The sequence below is a fragment of the Oryx dammah genome, unplaced genomic scaffold (genome assembly GCF_014754425.2).
Source record: "Oryx dammah isolate SB20612 unplaced genomic scaffold, SCBI_Odam_1.1 HiC_scaffold_5, whole genome shotgun sequence".
Classification (NCBI taxonomy): Eukaryota; Metazoa; Chordata; class Mammalia; order Artiodactyla; family Bovidae; genus Oryx; species Oryx dammah.
In genome coordinates, this window is record NW_024070189.1 from 95,404,870 (window position 1) to 95,424,630 (window position 19,761).

The 19,761-nt window shown below is 39.9% G+C and overlaps 2 protein-coding genes across 2 annotated transcripts; both read left to right on the forward strand.

The window, feature by feature from the left end:
- The first annotated feature begins 855 nt into the window (after nt 1-855).
- LOC120864020 (olfactory receptor 7E24-like) lies at nt 856-1,809 on the forward strand. The gene has a single exon (XM_040240791.1). The coding sequence runs from the start codon at nt 880-882 to the stop codon at nt 1,807-1,809; it is 930 nt and encodes a 309-aa protein (XP_040096725.1). The 5' UTR covers nt 856-879.
- Nucleotides 1,810-14,145: 12,336 nt separating this feature from the next.
- LOC120864015 (olfactory receptor 7E24-like) lies at nt 14,146-15,126 on the forward strand. Its single transcript, XM_040240785.1, has one exon. It carries the CDS (start codon nt 14,197-14,199, stop codon nt 15,124-15,126), a length of 930 nt encoding a protein of 309 aa, XP_040096719.1. The 5' UTR covers nt 14,146-14,196.
- The last annotated feature ends 4,635 nt before the right edge of the window (nt 15,127-19,761 follow it).

The following is a 19,761-nucleotide window of genomic DNA, read 5'->3' on the forward strand; positions in this document are numbered from 1 at the left end:
AAGCTGGCATAAGAAGGCCGACTTAATGTTTGAGACCTGGCTTTGATGTTAAATTTCTCAAATATTCATAAAAAGTTTGGATTTGATGAGAAATCAACCCCTTGGAAATGTCTAGGCTTGGAGACATATAAGAAGTATTACCTAGCAACTAAAATAAAAAACAGCAAAAAAAAAAAAAAAAAAACAGATATTTTATTGTGTTCCTGGATTTGTGATCTCAAAATGTCCTTCCTTCTCTAATATTCTTTAGTCCCATGTGTAAAATGTCGTGGTCCGAGTGTGGGTTGAAAAAGAATTTCTAGACATGAGACAGAATGAGAGGGAAATAAAGTTTATTAGAGTGGGAGATGCTGTTAGAACAGCAGGCCAGCTCAAGGGAGAACAGACGTTGAACAGGGGTCCTTAGTCCACTTTTATAACCAGGGTACAAGGAGTGGGATAGAGGTCTTTCAGGTCATTTGCTGATTGTATGAGGCATGTATACTGGGTAAGGGGAAGAGTAGGGCAAATACCTTCTCCCTGTGGGGGAGGAGGGGAGACAGATTATACTGTTCCATTAATAGTTACAGCATGAGGGAGGGAAGGATGATAAGGGTCTGGTTTTTCTGTTCCTGCATTCCAAGACTGTCCTCGGTTTTGTCTGCTCTTTCGTCCTTGGGTCACCACATAAATGAGTGCAAAGAAAGAGGTGACTATTTTGATCATCAATAAAGACATGCTCACAACTTATTAGAAATATTGCAGAAGTACTGGGGTGTATATTCAATGAAGACTTTATTTATGGGTTGCTTAAATCCAATGTATGAACACTTATCTGGCTGCCTCTACATTTGTTTTGCTTATTTAACACTCTTCTTTTTCAAAAGATACCCCATCAACATGGAACCACAGAATCTTACACATGTCTCAGAATTCCTCCTGCTGGGACTTTCAGATGAACCAGAACTTCAGCCCCTCCTCTTTGGACTCTTCCTGTCCATGTACCTGGTGACCGTGCTTGGGAACCTGCTCATCATCCTGGCTGTCATCTCTGATTCCCACCTCCACACCCCCATGTACTTCTTTCTCTCCAATCTGTCATTGACTGACATCAGTATCAGCACCACCACTGTCCCCAAGATGCTAGTGAACCTCCAGATGCACAGCAAATCCATCACCTATGTAGGATGCCTAGCTCAGGTGTCCTTCTTTTCTCTTTTTGCCTGCTTGGAGAGTCTCCTTCTGACAGTGATGGCCTATGACCGGTTGGTGGCCATTTGTCACCCCCTATACTATCTGGTCATCATGAACCCCCGCACCTGTGGCTTATTGGTCCTGGCATCATTTTTCACCAGCTTTTTGACCTCCCAACTGCACTACTTGATGATGTCACAGCTTACCTTCTGTGCAGATACGGAAATCCCTCATTTCTTTTGTGACCTTTCTCAACTCCTCAAGCTTGCCTGTTCAGACACCTCCATCAATGACATATTAATCCTTTTTATTGGTACCATTTTTGGTGGAGTTCCACTCTCAGGAGTTCTTTACTCTTATTATCGAATTATTTCCTCCATTCTCGGAGTCTCATCATCAGGTGGGAATTACAAAGCCTTCTCCACCTGTGGCTCTCACTTGGCAATTGTTTGTTTGTTTTATGGAACAGGTCTTGGTGTATACCTCAGTTCAGCTGTTTCATCTTCCCCCAGGAAGGGTGCCGTGGCCTCAGTGATGTATGCTGTGGTCACCCCTATGCTGAACCCCATCATCTACAGTCTAAGGAACAAGGACATCAAGAGTGCCCTGTGGAGGATTACCCATAGGATTGCCTAATCTTAACACCTGTTCCATTCTTTTCTTTTGGTTCATAAGATTGGAAAAGGTGGTAAAATCAAATATGTGCAACGAGAAGTTCTGAATCTCCAGTCACATGGTGTATATGCTTCTCTGCTTTCTGTTTGTTACCAAGTCCAAACTTGCTTTGCTCACTGCATTGAGACAAGGAGACAAGGTGTTGAGGCAAGAAATAATTTATTTAGAAAACCAGCAGATGGAAAAGATGGGAAGCTAGTGTCTCAAAATAGCCATCTTATCAGGGCCTGGCTGCCAGATTCTTTTATAGAAAAGGGAAAGGGAGGTGAGGAAGTAAAGTCAACTATCTCCTGAAATGACCAACCTCAGGGGAAGGGAGGTATTAATTTTATTTTCTTTGCAGCCATTCACAGATGGACAGGGTTAGGGTGTTTCCCTGAACAAAGGCACTTTGGTGCCTTTGGCAGAGGATCAGGGTTCCCCAGGCAGGCCATTATGTAGAGATAGTATCATTTTCATGAACAAAAGCAACAGGAAGCAAGGTTAAAGTAAAAGAAACAGAGCCAAGGTGTAGTCAGATTTTTTTCTTTCTTATGTTTTTCCTCTTAGAATAACTCTAATGGTTTGGGAAATTATTTTAGACTCCCCCTCTTAAGTCATATTCCCACCTGGATTTTGCACAACACATCAATATACCATTCTCACTTTTTAATGCATGATCCAGGACTCCTGGCCGTGGGCAGTCTTGTTTCTATCACTGCAAAGTAATCATAGCCCTTTCATTTTTGTTATTTATTGTTTCTATACTGATGGCAGAAAGTGAAGAGGAACTAAAAAGTCTCTTGATGAAAGTGAAAGAGGAGAGTGAAAAAGTTGGCTTAAAGCTCAACATTCAGAAAACGAAGATCATGGCATCCGGTCCCATCACTTCATGGGAAATAGATGGGGAAACAGTGGAAACAGTGTCAGACTTTATTTTCCTGGGCTCCAGAATCACTGCAGATGGTGACTGAAGACACGAAATTAAAAGATGCTTACTCCTTGGAAGGAAAGTTATGATCAACCTAGATAGCATATTGAAAAGCAGAGACATTACTTTGCCAACAAAGGTCCATCTAGTCAAGGCTATGGTTTTTCCAGTAGGCATGTATGGATGTGAGAATTGGGCTGTGAAGAAAGCTGAGCACTGAAGAATTGATGCTTTTGAACTGTGGTGTTGGAGAAGACTCTTGAGAGTCCCTTGGACTGCAAGGAGACCCAGCCAATCCATTCAGAAGGAGATCAGCCCTGGGATTTCTTTTGAAGGAATGATGCTAAAGCTGAAACTCCAGTACTTTGGCCACCTCATGTGAAGAGTTGACTCATTGGAAAAGATCTTGATGCTGGGAGGGATTGGGGGCAGGAGGAGAAGGGGACGACAGAGGATGAGATGGCTGGATGGCATCACCGACCCGATGGACGTGAGTCTGAGTGAACTCCGGGAGTTGGTGATGGACAGGGAGGCCTGGCGTGCTGCAATTCGTGGGGTTGCAAAGAGTCAGACATGAACTGAACTGACTGACACTGTTTTCAATGGCTTTTTTCCCCCCACATTTTGATATGAGGATCAAGACATTTAGTATATTTTTTGTTCCTAATGATCTTTGTCTAATTTTTGAGAAAGTCACCAACTCAATGGACATGAGTTTGAGTAAACTCTGAGAGTTGGTGATGGACAGGGAGGCCTGACGTCCTGCAGCCCATGGGGCCACAAAGAGTCGGACATGACTGAGTGACTGAACTGAACTGAGGATGATGAATTTCCTATCTTAATCAGGGTGTTTTGAAATTGAAGTGAGAAACTATTAACTGGGTTTTCAACTGGAACTTTCCTTTGAAAACTGGGTGTATGCTTCCCAAAAAGTAGGTAAGAGAGTACCTACCAGAGCAAAGTCAATTCCCAATTTTTCTAATTCTCTTTCCCATTCCATTTAACTTCTCCCCAATAATATTATATAGCCAGATGGAAAGGGGTAAAAATTGAATGATTCCACTGAAACGAGGACCTAAAGTAGTTGAACTGCCCCTGAGCAAGTGTAGAATGGCAGCTGCCAGAGGCTTTGGGAGGAAGAAAGGGGAGTTAGTGTTTAATGGGGACAGATTTTCACTTGGGGAAGATGAAATGGTCCCGAAGGTGAATGGTGGTGATGGTTGGAAAACAATGTGAAGGTACTTAAGGCAACTGAACTGTACAGTTAAAAATACTTTAGATGGTAGGTTTTATGTTATCTTGTGAGACATGGAGTATTTCCTGCCATATCAGAAAACAGGGATGTCACAGTCACTAGAGATTCTAGCCCTCCAGTGTGAGATGGTGAGCCCTAAGGGGACTCAGGAAGGAGAAGAATACTTGTGATCTAACAGCCATCAGACTGCAGCTACTCTCTATGTGAGCCATAGGGAGCTCAGGATGTGAAAAACACAGGATACTTGCCTCAGATAGCTGAGATGCATATGAAAGGAATGGTTTCAGTAATGAGCCCAGACTCTTGAATCTTCCCATACACAGAAAAGCACTAACTTCCTTAACTTGGGATATCTGGTTTCCTTTAATTCACAAAAATATTTTCAACATTCAGACTACTTGCCTTTGTGTAGAGAAACTTCTATATAACCCACCTCCTCTCCTCAGCTTCCTCAAACCATTTCTTTCAGGGTTACTTGAGATGTTGTCTCCCTGCTTAAGTCCTAAAAGTTCCTGCTGAATAAAGCATAACTCTCAACTCTTAGGTCATGAATATATTTTTAAAATTTAATTTCTATTGAAGGATAATTGCTTAACAACATTGTATTGTTTTCTGCCATACATCAACATGAATCAGCCATAGGCATATATATGTAAATATATCTCCCCTCCCTCTTGAACCTCCATCTCACCCCATCCTACCCCTTTAGGTTGTCACAGAGCACCAATCTGAGCTCCCTGAATCATACAGCAAATTCCCACTGGCTATCTATTTTACATATGATAGTGCATATGTTTCCTTGATACTCTATTTGTCCCACCTTCTCCTTCCCCTGCCTTGTCCACAAGTTTTTTTCTCTATGTCTGCATCTCTATTGCTGCCCTGCAAATAGGTTCATCATCACCATCTCTCTAGATTCCATAAATATGCATTAAGATATGATATTTGTTTCTGATTTACTTCATCTGTATAATAGACTCTAAGTTTATCCACCTCATTAACAATTGACTCAAATTGATATCAAAAGTGATATCTCACTGTAGTTTTTATTTGCATTTATCTTATAATGAGTGACGTTGAGCATCTTTTCACGTGTTTATTAGCCATCTGTATGTCTTCTTTGGAGAAATATCTGTTTAGATGTTTTGCCAACTTTTTGATTGGGTTGTTTGTTTTTCTGGTGTTGAGTTCCATGAACTGCTTGTGTATTTTGGAAATTAATCCTTTGTCGGTTGTTTCATTTGCTATAATTTTCTTCCATTCTGAGGGTTGTTGTTTGACCTTGTTTATAGTTTCCTTTGCTTTGCAAAAGATTTTAAGTTTAATCAGGCCCCATTTGTTTCTTTTTGTTTTTATTTCCATTACTCTAGCAGATGGGTCAGAGAGGATCTTGCTGTGATTTATGTCATGGAGTATTCTATGTTTTCTGAGGTATGAATATTTTTTAAGTCAACAGTTGTTTTACCACAATAAAAAGAATCTCCTGCAGGGATGAGAGATATAGTGCTTCATTGTTGGATGTTACTCAGCCATCAGCAATCAACTCCCAGAGAGATCTGCCTCAGCTAGATAAGCGCCCCAGGCAGTCCACTTTTGATGATTGTGCAATGTGGGGGTGTAAGCATTTGGCTCCTTTGCCCCAACTCCAGCCAACTCTAAGGATCACTGTAGCTCCAGAGCTTCCTTGTGGTTTCAGAGACCTTTGATGGGCTTCAACTTGGCTTGATGTTTTCTTCTCCTTTCCTTACCACAAGGAGTTTGTGAATTAGCAGAGTCTAAGGGAACACTCACAAGACTGCCCTCTATCAGACACCAGCACAAGTTTGAGCACCTCCAGGACCACCCTTGTTACAGGCCAGTTTGCTACAAATTTGGGAACTTCCTCACGTTCAATAATTCTCAAACATGATCCAAACTGAGAGGATTCCCTCAGGTTCTGTCATGTACTAGAATCACTCAGATCTCAGGGAAGCACTCTACTCATTATGATAGTTTTATTATAGCAAAAGGATACAAATTAGAACCAGCTAAAGGGAGGTACACATAGAACATACTTCACCTGAAGAGAAAAAATTGAGCTAGAATGTTAAATTACTTAAAACTTAATATTCCAATAAAATTAGAATTAGAATTGGGGCTGTCATTCAAAATAGCAAAAAATATAAATCTCTAAGGCAGAAAATCTAAACCCTAAACAAGGACTATAGATTAAAAAAATAGGAAGTTTTCAGAGACATAAATCTAAACTGAGAAATTAGAAATACAATCAGAATCTTGATACGGAAGACCTAAATCTCTCTAACTTATATGACCGATTCTATAGATTTGCAGATATAAAAGTCATATATTGTTTTCTCTAATTTAAAAAATGTGTTTGAACTTTATAAGGTAAAGAACTTGGAAATCAGAGGTGAAGCATAAAGGTCAGCCCCCTCCTGAGAGGAGGACAGGTTTATATCCTTCCTAACATATTCACTTTACTTCTTTCCTCCACCATGAAATTAGCAAATCCTCAGAGACAGAGAGACCATGGACCAAGTTGGCTAATTATCTGCTATGTGCATGGAGGTCTCAAGGCTGTATCACTATAAATAATCAGCCTATGCTTCCCAGTCCTTTATATAGCCAGCTCCAACCAATGGGTTCCATATCTGTGTGTCTCATGCTCCTGAAGTTATTGTCTGTACCAGAAGGCACATACATGAATCTGTTTTACTGGAAGTCCTGAGGACAAAGCCTCTGTCCTCAAGTAACACCAGGTATGGGAGGGGCATTCCTGCTCCAGCAGAGACATGGCACAGCCCAGTGAGTGCCAAGTGCAGTGGGAGATACTGAATGCTGAAGGAATTGGGGAGACTTGTTTACTTATCATCAGAGTAGTGGGACACTTGGGATAGCCAGTGGGAAGGCACCAAAATGCATAGTTTAGCTCAGAGGCCTATGAAGTGAATGTTGTTGTTAGTGGTGGGGATTGTATAACTTATTTAATTTTTTTATTATTATTATTATTTTTACTTTACAATATTGTATTGGTTTTGCCACACATCAACATGAATCCGCCACGGGTGTACATGTGTTCCCAATCCCGAACCCCCTCCCACCTCCCCCCCGACCCCCCCGCCACACCATCCCTCAGGGTCATCCCAGTGCACCAGCCCCAAGTATCCTGCACCCTGCATCAAACCTAGACTGGCGATTCGTTTCTTATATGATATTATATATGTTTCAATGCCATTCTCCCAAATCATCCCACCTTCTCCCTCTCCCACAGAGTGCAAAAGACTGTTCTATACATCTGTGTCTAATTTCCACTTCCCTCCCACACTGGTTCTATCTTCCTTGGTCATTTTTTTCTACCTGATCAGGAAATAGGTCCTTCTAAAACATCTCCTAAGTGCTCAAAATGATCGTGAAGGTGATGATGATGAAAATGATGACAGTATGTGCTTCCTTGGTGGCTCAGGGTTAAGGAATTCACTTGCCAATGCAGGAGACATGTGTTCAATCCTTGGTCCAGAAAGATCCCACACTCTGAGGAGCAACTAATCCTGTGCTCTACAAGTATTGAGTGCACATGCTCTAGAGGCCCAGAGCTGCTAACTATTGAGCCCACGTACGGCAAATAGTAGAGTCCATCTCTGCAACAAGAGAAGCCTCTGGAATGAGAAAACTGTGCACTGCAATGAAGCATAGCCAACCTCCCACCCAACCAGCTGTAACTAGGGAAAAGCCTGCATAGTAATAAAGATCCACCGTAGCCAAAAATAAATAAAACTATTTTTAAAAAATCCTTTCTTTTATTACTTATTTATTTTTTCCACCGAGGAAACCAGAATAGAAAGAGACACATGTACCCCAATGTTCATCGCAGCACTGTTTATAATAGCCAGGACATTGAAACAACCTAGATGTCCATCAGCAGATGAATGGATAAGAAAGCTGTGGTACATATACACAATGGAGTATTACTCAGCCATTAAAAAGAATACATTTGAATCAGTTCTAATGAGATGGATGAAACTGGAGCCGATTATACAGAGTGAAGTAAGCCAGAAAGAAAAACACCAATACAGTATACTAACACATATATATGGAATTTAGAAAGATGGCAATGATGACCCTGTATGCAAGACAGCAAAAAAGACACAGATGTGTATAGCAGACTTTTGGACTCAGAGGGAGAGGGAGAGGGTGAGATGATTTGGGAGAATGGCATTGAAACATGTATACTATCAGGTAAGAAATGAATTGCCAGTCTATGTTCGATTCAGGATACAGGATGCTTGGGGCGGGTGCATGGGGATGATCCAGAGAGATGATATGGGGTGGGAGGTGGGAGGGGGATTCAGGATTGGGAGCTCGTATACACCCGTGGCTGATTCATGTCAATGTATGGCAAAACCAATACAGTATTGTAAAGTAAAATAAAGTAAAAATAAAAATAAAAATAAATCCTTTCTTTTAAAAATATATTTTTTAAAAATGATGACAGTAACCACAACATCACAAAACCTTACTTGATGATTCTAAGAGCCAAGTTCTGATCTAAGTTTATTATGCAGCCTGTTTCCTATTATATGCATTTTCAACTCTCAAAGAAAGTCAAATGCATTATCATTATTTTACAGTTAGGATAGAAACATTTTACTTTAATGTAATTTTGATCAATCACTGGGGTATAGAGTGTAAGGTCAGATTTGAATGCAGAAAATGAAATTCCATCCATAGGGTGCCTAGACAGTATCCTATCCTGCTAACTCAACCTGCATTCAGGGAGCTGAATTTAGGACAAATGCAAACTCTCTATTGGGCTTCCCTGGTGGCTCAGGGGTAAAGAATCCATCTGCCAGTGCAGGAGACAGTGGTTCTATCCTTGGATCTGGGAGATCCCCTGGAGAGGGAATGGCAACCCACTCCAGTATTCTTGCCTGGAGAATCCTATGGATAGAGAAGCCTGGCAGGCTACAGCCCATGGGATTGCACAGAGTTGGACATGACTGAGCCGACTTAGCACACAGGCATACAAACTCTCTATAAGGGAGAAATGACTTGAAAGGCTCTAAACCTGACATAAGAAGGGTAACTTACGGTGTGAAACCCATGTGTATGTGTTTGTGTGTGCATGTGTGTGTGTGCTCTCAGTCATGTCCAACTCTTTGCAACCCCATGGACTGTAGCTGGCCAGGCTCCTCTGTCCATGAAATTTTTCAGGCAAGAATACTGGAGCAGGTTGCCATTTTGTAAAGATCCAGGGGATCTTTCCCACCCACATCTCTTGTGTCTCCAACACTGGAAGGCAGATTCTTTATTGGAGCTAGTTGTTGCTGTTGTTCAGTTGCTAAGTTGTGCCCGACTCTTTGTGACCCCATGAACTGAAGCACTCCAGGCTTCCCTGTCCTTCACCATCTCCTGAAGTTTGTTCAAACTCATGTCCATTGAGTCAATGAAGCCATCCAACCATCTCATACTCTGTCATCTGCTTCTCCTTCTGCCTTCAATCATTCCCAGTATCAGGGTCTTTTGGCTATTTGCATCAGGTGGCCAAAGTATTGCAGCTTCAGCTTCAGCATCAATCCTTTCAATGAACATTTAGGGTTCATTTCCTTTAGGATTGACTGGTTTAATCTCCTTGCAGTCCAAGGGACTCTCGAGAATATTGTGTTAAATAAAATATATTATTAAAATTAAAAAAAAAGAATCTTCTCCAGCACCACATTTCTTTTTAATATTTATTTAATTAGTTGCACCTGGTCCTAGTGGTAGCACACAGAATCTTCTTTCTTCCATTATAGCACGTGGGATCTTCAGGTCCAGCACCACAATTTGAAGGCATCAGTTCTTCAGCGCTCATTGGAGGTTGAGGGGTGGTTTCATTTTCAGCACCAAGCCTGGGGGAACAGCTCCCTGCCTGGTACTCCTGTTAATTCTAGTACACCGTTACTTCTTTACCAATGAGTTATCTGGGAAGCCTCCACATGTCCTACAAATGGATATTACTGATCCTACTTCAGTGTAAGCGATACCAGCATAGAAGTGGAGAGATTTACACACACTCCACCTTTAGTGGGTGAAAGATGTGGGTCTCACACAAAGGCTTCTTAATTCCAGTCCCAAGTCTCTGTACCGCCTGAGTGAATTATTTTCTTTTGAAACCTTCTTTAGTCCCAGATGAGCAAATGCAATTAAAACCATGGATTGCTTCTTCTGGGATCTGGTGAGTCTATCCGTGAATTAGTAGAGTGGAACAAGTGATTTGCAGGGGGCTTTTACATGAATATTATAGATATAGGGTTTTCTATGAATAATAATGCATTTTTCAGACCATTTTGTAAATCTGAGCCATGGAAATATCATTCTCTTTGAAAAACGGAAATGTTCATATGACTCTATCACAAAAAGCCTTGCTAGTCAAATCTCAAGAACCTTTCTAATTTGATACCTTGACAATCAGAGTGTACATTTGCTTTTGTTTGATATTTCTATCAGGAAAATAAGTAATTAATAGTAAAGTTGCACAAGTTTCCATCTTTAAAACTAAAACAGTATTCTTGTATGCATATATATTTTGGAAATCCTCACTCGTGTAGGATGGTGGGTGGCATGATAATTCACTTATCTGTGTCATAAAAAGAAATTGAAAAATAAATGAAATTTAACCCTCAGGTAATACTGTGCATCATTTTATGTGTTGATATATATATACTTCATATACGTACTTAAGAGATATAGGTACATAGATACATGTCCTTAAGTATATAGATATATGTACTTAAAATGCAATACTGTGGTAAATGACAACTTCATGTCAGCTGGAATCTAGGCCAATTTGCAAGAAAACTACTTATAAACACAGAAGTCAATAGAAATATTATGGACACATTGAAAGGAAAATACATCTATTGAATTCATGACAATGTTTATCCTGAACAACACTGAAATGCAGGGGAATAGGATCATATAGGGATAGCAAAACCCTCTGTTTTTTTAAGTAATAAATATAAGTTCTAATGCAAGTATTATTAAATATATTTTAATATGTGAAGTGTATAATAATGATGTTAATAATAGGTAACATGAATGCAATATTAATTGATTGCCTGACAATGGTTCTCTACCCTGACAATATGTTAATATGCCAAAAGGACCTATGGGTAGAGATTCTGGTTTAATTGCTTCTAGGCTGTAGCCAGTCCATACTTAAATTATAATAGATCAAAAAGTAATTATAGTATGTGTATGGCTAAGTCCCTTTGCTGTTTACCTGAAACTATCAGAACATTTTTTGTTAATCACCATGTATACCCGTGGCAGATTCATGTCAATGTATCACAAAATCACTACAATATTGTAATTAGCCTCCAATTAAATAAATTTATATTAAAATTTTTTAAATAAATTTTTTAAGTGAAAAAAAAATCACCTATACACCAACACAAAATAAAAAGCATAATTATAAAGATGAACTAACACTGACAACCACTGTTGAAGTACTTTATCTTTATTTTAACTTATTCCTTTACAGTAACCTGGTTAGGTCTGTGAAACTAATGTACCCATTTTATAGATGAATAAACTACCCCCGTGTTTGTGATATTAGTCTTTGGTTTTTTCCCTTTTGATTTTTCCCATATTATATCTTGTTTTGACCTGGCAGGAGAAATGAAGATCTGCATTGCCTTCAGGAAGTTCAATGTAGGAGAAACACAATTACTTGATAAGAAAGAATGACCTGAAAAGGCTTTTAAGCTGGCATAAGAAGACCAGCTTAGAGTTTGAGACATGCATTTGGTCTGGAATTTCTTGATTGTTCATATGAGAGTTAGATTTGATGAGAAATCAACTCTTCACATATGTTTAGGATTAGAGACTTATTTAAGAAGTGTTACCTCTCCACTGCAAACAAAAACAAGAAAAAGCAAACTCAGCCTCAGATCTTTCTCCAAGAGTGTGTAACACTGATAGAAAAAAACCTGCAAAAAAATAGGTACACAATGTTTATTAATTATTACTGAATCACTGGTGTACCATATATTAATAATGTTATCTTCAAGATCAGTGATGCTATATGATTTTGCACTTCTAACAATTAGTTATTATCAAAATGTGAAGCCCATCAAGGCTAAATATTTGTGTTGGATATGTAAGTTAAGAGACTTGATCAGACAATCTGCACACTGGAATGAGCATTTTACTCCAAGAAAGACAGATATCAAAATTAAATAAAGGGACTTCCCTCATGGTCCAGGGGCTAAGACTCTATGTCCCAATGCAGGGGGACTGGGTTCAATCCATGGTCAGGGAACTAGATCCCATATGCTGCAACAGAGATACCATGTGCTACAATTAAGACCTGGCATAGACAAACAAATAATAAATATTTTTTAAATGCAAATGAAGAAACATTTTAAAAGATAATTGGTACATAAAAATGGTATTTGACTATGAATATTTGAGTTTAATTTATAGTCCAGTGATTATGAGTTTTAAGTATTACCCTATAAATAAGGGAATTTTTGTACTGTATTTGAATAGGATAAAGTACATTTGAATGCTTTATAAGTGTATTTTAAATTTTTTTATTAGGATATAGTTGATTCATGGTGTTGTGTTAGTTTCAGGTATACAGCCAAGTGAGTCTTTTATACATATCTGTACTTTTACTCTTTAAGATTATTTTCCCATATAGGCCATTACAGAGTATGGAGTAGAGTTCCCTGTACTGTACAGTAGGTCCTTATTAGTTATCTATTTTGTATATAGGAGTGTATACCTGTCAATCCCAACCTTCCAATTTATACTGTCCCCCCACTTCCCAGTAACCATGATTCTGTTTTCTACATCTGTAACTTTATTGTTGTTTTGTAAATCAATACATTTGTACCCTTTTTTTAAGATTCCACAAATATAATATCATATGATATTTGTCTTTCTCTGACTTACTTCACTCAGTATGACAATCTCTAGGTACATGCTTCAAATGATATTATTTTGTTATTTTTGTGGCTCAGTAATATTCCACTGTCAGTTCAGTTCAGTTCAGCTGCTCAGTTATGTCCAACTCTTTGTGACCCCATGGACTGCAGCACGCCAGTCTTCTCTGTCCATCACCAGCTCCCGGAGCTTAGTCAAACTCATGTCCATCGAGTCAGTGATACCATTCAACCATCTCATTCTCTGTCATCCCCTTTTCCTCCAGCCTTCAATCTTTCCCAGAATCAGGGTCTTTTCCAATGAGTCAGTTCTTCATATCAGGTTGCCAAAGTATTGGAGTTTCAGCTTCAGCATCAGTCCTTCAAATGAATATTCAGGACTGATTTCCTTTAGGATGGACTGGTTGGATCTCCTTGCAGTCCAAGGGACTCTCAAGAGTCTTCTCCAACACCACAGTTCAAAAGCATCAATTCTTCGGCGCTCAGCTTTCTTTATAGTCCAACTCTCACATCTATACATGACTACTGGAAAAGCCATAGCTTTGACTAGATGTACCTTTGTTGGCAAAGTAATGTCTCTGCTTTTTAATATGCTGTCTGGTTTGGTCATAGCTTTTCTTCTAATGAGCAAGCATCTTTTAATTTCATGGCTGCAGTCACCATCTGTAGTGATTTTGGGGCCCAGAAAAATAAAGTCTCTCACAGTTTTCATTGTTTCCCCATCTATTTCCACTGTTCATTTCAGTTCAGTTTGGTCGCTCAGTTGTGTCCAACTCTTTGCAACCCCATGAACCGCAACACGTCGGGCCTCCCTGTCCATCAACTCCCAGAGTCCACCCAAACCCATGTCCATTGAATCAGTGATGCCATCAATCATTTCCACTGTAAGGTACTTTAATTAGAATGATATTTTTAAGGAAGGAGAATACATTTTATTCTATATTTTCCCTTCAAAAGTAGGGGGCACATAATTTGCTGTGTGTATGGACTTATTTCACAATCTCCTTACTTCACTCATATTCTTTGGCCCCATGACTCTAAAATGGGTGTATAGACAAGTGAATATTCTTGGCATCAATAAAGAAGAGCTCTTAATTGATAAATACTGCTGAATGTACTTCAGTGTTTGATACTCAAGCCTGAATACATTACATGTGAATTGTTTGAATCCAAAGTATGGACATTTATCCAGGTTCCTGTATATTTATTTCCTGTATTCAACACTCTTCTTTTTCAAAAGGTGTTCCATCTACATGGAATCACAGAATCTAACAGGTGTCTCAGAATTCCTCCTACTGGGCCTCTCAGATGATCCAGACCTGCAGCCCCTTCTTTTTGGGCTCTTCCTGTTCCTGTACTTGGTGACCTTGTTTGGGAACCTGCTCATCATCCTGGTCATCAGCTGTGATCTTCATCTCCACATCCCAATGTATTTCTTCCTTTCCAGTTTGTCTTTGGCTGACATCAGTATCAGCACCACCACCATCCCCAAGATGCTAGTGAACCTCCAGACATACAACAAATCCATCACCTATAGAGGGTGTCTGACTCAGCTAACCTTTTTTACTCTTTTTGCATTTTTGGAGAGTCTCCTTCTGACAGTGATGGCCTATGATCGGTTGGTGGCCATTTGTAATCCTCTACACTACCTGGTCATCATGAATCCCCATACCTGTGGCGTGTTGGTCCTGGCATCATTTTTCATCAGCTTTTTGACCTCCCTGCTGCACTACTTGATGATGTTACAGCTTACCTTCTGTGCGAATGTTAAAATCCCTCATTTCTTTTGTGATCCTCCTCAACTTGTCAACCTTGCCTGTTCCAACACCTCCATCAGTAACCTATTAATCTATTTCATTGGTACTATCTTCGGTGGAGTTCCACTCTTAGGAATCCTTTACTCTTATGCTCGGATTATATCCTCCATTCTAAGAGTATCCTCATCAGATGGGAAGTACAAAGCCTTTTCCACCTGTGGCTCTCACCTGTCAGTTGTTTGCTTATTTTTTGGAACAGGCCTTGGGATGTACGTTAGTTCAACTGTCTTATCTTCCCCCAGGAAGAATGCAGTGGCCTCGGTGATGTACACTATAGTCACCCCTATGCTGAACCCCTTCATCTACAGTCTAAGGAACAAGGATATCAGAAATGCCCTGTGGAGGATTTTCTGCAGAATAATCTAATCTCAACACCTGTGCCATATTGTTTTGGGTTAATAAGACTGGAAAAGGCAGTAAAATCACATGTATGCAACAAATGATTTGAATCTGCAGTTGCATAGTGTATATATACCTATCTGGCTTTCATCTTTCAGTCTACAAAAATTTTCCTCTTAGAATAGCTGGAAAGAGTAGAATTACTTAGAATAGTAATTACTTAGAATAGTAATGGAATTGTGACATCATTTGGACATTCCATGTGAGTCATAGCCCATTCAGGATTTTACATAGCACATCAGTATACCCTTCTCAATTTTCTTATGTATTATGTCAGACCCTTGGTCTTGAGCAGTATTGTTTCTATGGTTACAAAATAATCATAGCTTTCTTTTTTGTTATTTTTTATTTCTATAGGTTTCATATTATTTGCCCCCCCCCATTTGTTAGGTGGATTTAAACCCTACCTTAAGTATATTTTTGTTTCTTAATGATGTTGTTCAGATTTTTTTAAACTTTATTTTACTTTACAATACTGTATTGGTTTTGCCATACATCAACATGAATCCACCATGGGTGTACCTGAGTTCCCAACCCTGAACCCCCCCTCCCACCTCCCTCCCCACATGTATAACATCATGTTGTTCAGATTTTTGAGCAAGTAGGTTGACTAATTTCCTGATTAACCAGGATATTTTGGAACTGAATTTAGACACTATAACACTGAGTTTTCAACTAGTACTTTTGGGAAATAGGATTATGATTTCCCAAGAATGATGAGAGACTACCTTCTAGAGAAAAGTCAATTCTCAATTTTTCTAATAATTCTCCTTGCCATTCCATCTAACTTCTTCCTGATCATATTACATAGTCAGACATAATAGGGGAAAATAGAATGGTTCCATTTCTAGAAAGTACCAAAAGTAGTCAAACTCATACAGATAGAGATTAGAATGGTTGTTGCCAGAATCTTTGGGAGGAAGAATGGGGAGTTAGGGTTTAATGGAGACAAATTTCAGTTGGGGAAGATGGAATAGTGCTGGAGATGAATAGTGGTTTATGGCTGCAAAACAAAAAGAGGAGAGAGAGGGTCTGAGAGAGGGCTCTTGTCTAACACTTGGAAATGCATTGTCCAAGGAGACACACATGCTGACAAAGCCAGAGGCTTCACTGGAAAAGGGTGCTTGGGCAGAACGAAGTGGGGTAAGGGAATTCAGAACTACTCTGCCACATAGTTCACAGTTTCAGGTTTTATGGTAATAGGGTTAGTTTCTGGGTTGTCTCTGGCCAATCATTCTGACTCAGGGTCCTTCCTGGTGGCACATATTACTAAACTAAGATGGATTCCAACAAGAAGGATCCCAGGAGGTCAGTACGACATATGGACTGCATCCCTACCTACTTTTGACCTTTCCCATATTCTTTCAGTTGGTCGTAGCTTTTTAGTTCTGCATCCCTTACCAGGAACGCCCATTGAAAGATAGCCCAAACAAGTGGTTACTCTCATGCTTGGCCAGAGTTAGTGGTTTCAGTCAGTGGTTCCCCTAAAAATCTGGCCCCTAACCCCCTCCCCTGCCAGGACTTCATACTGAAGATAACTTCTTGAGAATTGGGGCAGAGATCTTTCTTCTGTAACAACTTTCTGTTGAGAATGAACATTGTCCTGCCTCTTAGAGTAGAAGTTTCTCTCCACCTGTTCTAAATCGAGGCATCTTATGTCTGAAACTGACATCCACCCTTGTAGTAACAAAAATTTAACCTGAAACTGTCAGAGATATAAGTACTTTTAACAGACAGGGGCCAAACAAGAGGCCTAACAGGATGTCATCACTGTGTCCAGAAAAGGAAGGCAAAGTTGGGAGTGAGGGCTACAGAGTGTATGCCTTTCTTCTGATCATTTGGTGTTGAGGTAACAGGGCAGCACTCCAGGAATCTTGCACTCAGCCTGAAGTTACCATCCTCCTCCTGGATGGGGGATACAATCCTTCAAAACTCAAAGACAGTGTTACATATACTCCTTGAGGAGGAACCAGCGCCCTGTCCCAAGGCTGCACCACCATTTGACTGCTCCTCCTGTGTTTCTGTTGGCTTTTCTTGGGGCCTAGATAGTAAAGAATCTTCCTGCAATGCAGAAGACCTGGATTCAATCCCTGGGTTGGGACTATCCCCTGGAGAAGGGAATGGCTACCCACTCTAGTATTCCTGCCTAGAGAATTCCAAGGACAGAGGAACCTGGAGGATTACAGTCCAAGGGATTGCAATGAGTCCGACATGGGACTGAGTGACTCACACTTTCACTTTCCCATGTTTCTGCATCCCCTCTCTTTCCTGATAAGCAACTGTCTGAATCTGCCCTTTGAAACTCAGGGAAGATCAAGGAGGCTGAATGAGCCTAAAAATAAGAAACAAGGGATGCAGAAAGGATTGTGCTCTGGAGTCCCACAGAGTCCTCTTCAGTTTCAATTCAGGGAACTGTGCAACAATGGTTCTGGTCGCTTCCTGCTAAAAAGGGGCAGTTATTGTTGTTGTTGTTTACTTGCTAAGTCGTGTCCAACTCTGACCCCATGAACTACAGCCTGACAATCTCTTCTGTCCACGGGATTTCCCAATCAAGAGTGGGTAAAATGGGGCATAATTCTCCCTCAATTTGGAGAATATACACTGAACTGGAAATATTTCTGAATTCCAAATCCTGGATCTAAGTCTTGTATGATCTCAATCTCACTTCCTTGGTTCACTATTTTGGTGTAAGATATTCAGTTAGAAGTAGTTGGAGGAGTGACAACTGGAATTTTGAACAGACAAAATAAAGTTAATTCCCTGAGATAAGCCTGAAACCCAGTCTGGACCTCACACCTTGGGGAGAATTGCAGCCAGGTAGCCAGTTGTTTACTTTTATCTGAGAAGGTTTTAACTTTCAATGTGGTATTAACATATACAAATCAGAAGCTATTAGCCATTACCTGTCTCCTTTTTCTACTAATATCTGATCTAAAGCAATTTCCTTTTCCAAAAAATTTTAGTTGCAAGAGGATACCTTGAACCCATAAGGTTGCAGCTTCCAGCTGCCAGCAGACATTGTTTTGGGAATGGCTGGTAACATCCCAAGTCTGCCACAGCTCAGAAAACTGAAGCTCTTAGCTATACAGGGACTTTACAGAAATCATGTTCATAATGCCACCTAGTATTATTACCTTGGATGTCTGAACTACAGCTATTCCATTTTGACTTTCAATTGCATTTCTCTCCTTAATGGCCAAAACAGATGTTACCATTAATGACTTCAGTACTTTTTTCGTTATGAGAAGATACAAGAATTTGAGCTCATAAAATCTCTCCTGAAAGCTACTATCTGAAGGCCTGTTCTGAAGTTCTTCCAGAACATAGAGCACCTCATTCAAGCTCCCCCACCTTGAACTCATTTCAAAATGTGTTGAAAGTCAGTGGCTGTAGTGGCCACTGACCTAATCCTTAGAGAGGCAGATGGGAAGTGCCCAGTTTTCAGTTATCAGGGCCCCTTCAGGGTAATGAATTCAACCGTGGTTTGGGGGGCATTTCATGACTCTTTTGTCCCACAACTCTAGGAATGTTCATTCTCAGGTCTGGCAGAGATTTCTCTGATAGGCCACTCAATGTGCTATTCTGGACTAGGGCTTATTAACAGTAGCTGGAAGTCTCTGGACTACCTTCTTCCTAGTCTCTTTTGGTCTAGGAAAATATTTCCTCTTGTTACTTCTTCCCCTATCTAGAATTACACTATAACAACCATTAATCTCATGTGAAGCTTTATATCTTCATTTTATCAGTGGCTCAGTCACACATTTGGTAATGAAAGAAACAATTTTGTAAAAATGGGCAATATAAAAATAAGATAGCTAGCAGTATTAATGAGGTCATAAGTAAGAATTCTGGTCAATAATTGTCTTTAGAAGCAGCCCAGTATATTCGAGGTCATCTGAATTTACCTGTTCTGTACTGATCCTTATCTTTAACCGAAACTATATATTGACATTGCCGATAAGGCATCTAGCCCAATTTCCTACTGTTATTAGACTGATTAGTCCCGGCATGGTTTAATTGTCCCCAGCCTAAGGGACTCTTTCAATTTAAATGACCATGGTCTGGGTGTTAATCTCCTGGTTGTAGACCATAGGGCATCTGATCTTCATCCAACGATACATTATTGGGTTAAACTTCAGAAATAAACTTAGAGTATTCTTTTAATAATTTACTTAAATTTTGCACAATGTAACATAATAGAAAGGAATTATCTGAGAAGTGGGTCGTAGTGATTACTGACTTCAATAAACAGAATTAGAATTTGCTATCCATTGAAACATCTCTGCTTCTCTAAAATTACCTTCATTTTCATAAAATATGACTAAATCAAGATTAATCCATCCATGTAAAGTCTGATTAATTGATAAAAAGGCCTCCCAACAAGCTCAAAAAAGCAAATTCATTTAATAAAGTCCCTGGTGGCTCAATGGTAAAGAATCTGCCTACCAGTGCAAGAGATGCAGGTTCAATCCCTGGGTTGAGAAGATCCTCTGGAGAAGGATATATCAACCCATTCCAGTCTTCTTGCCTGGGAAATCCCATGGATAAGGGAACCTGGTGGGCTACAGTCCATGAGGTCACCAACGAGTCAGACACAACTTA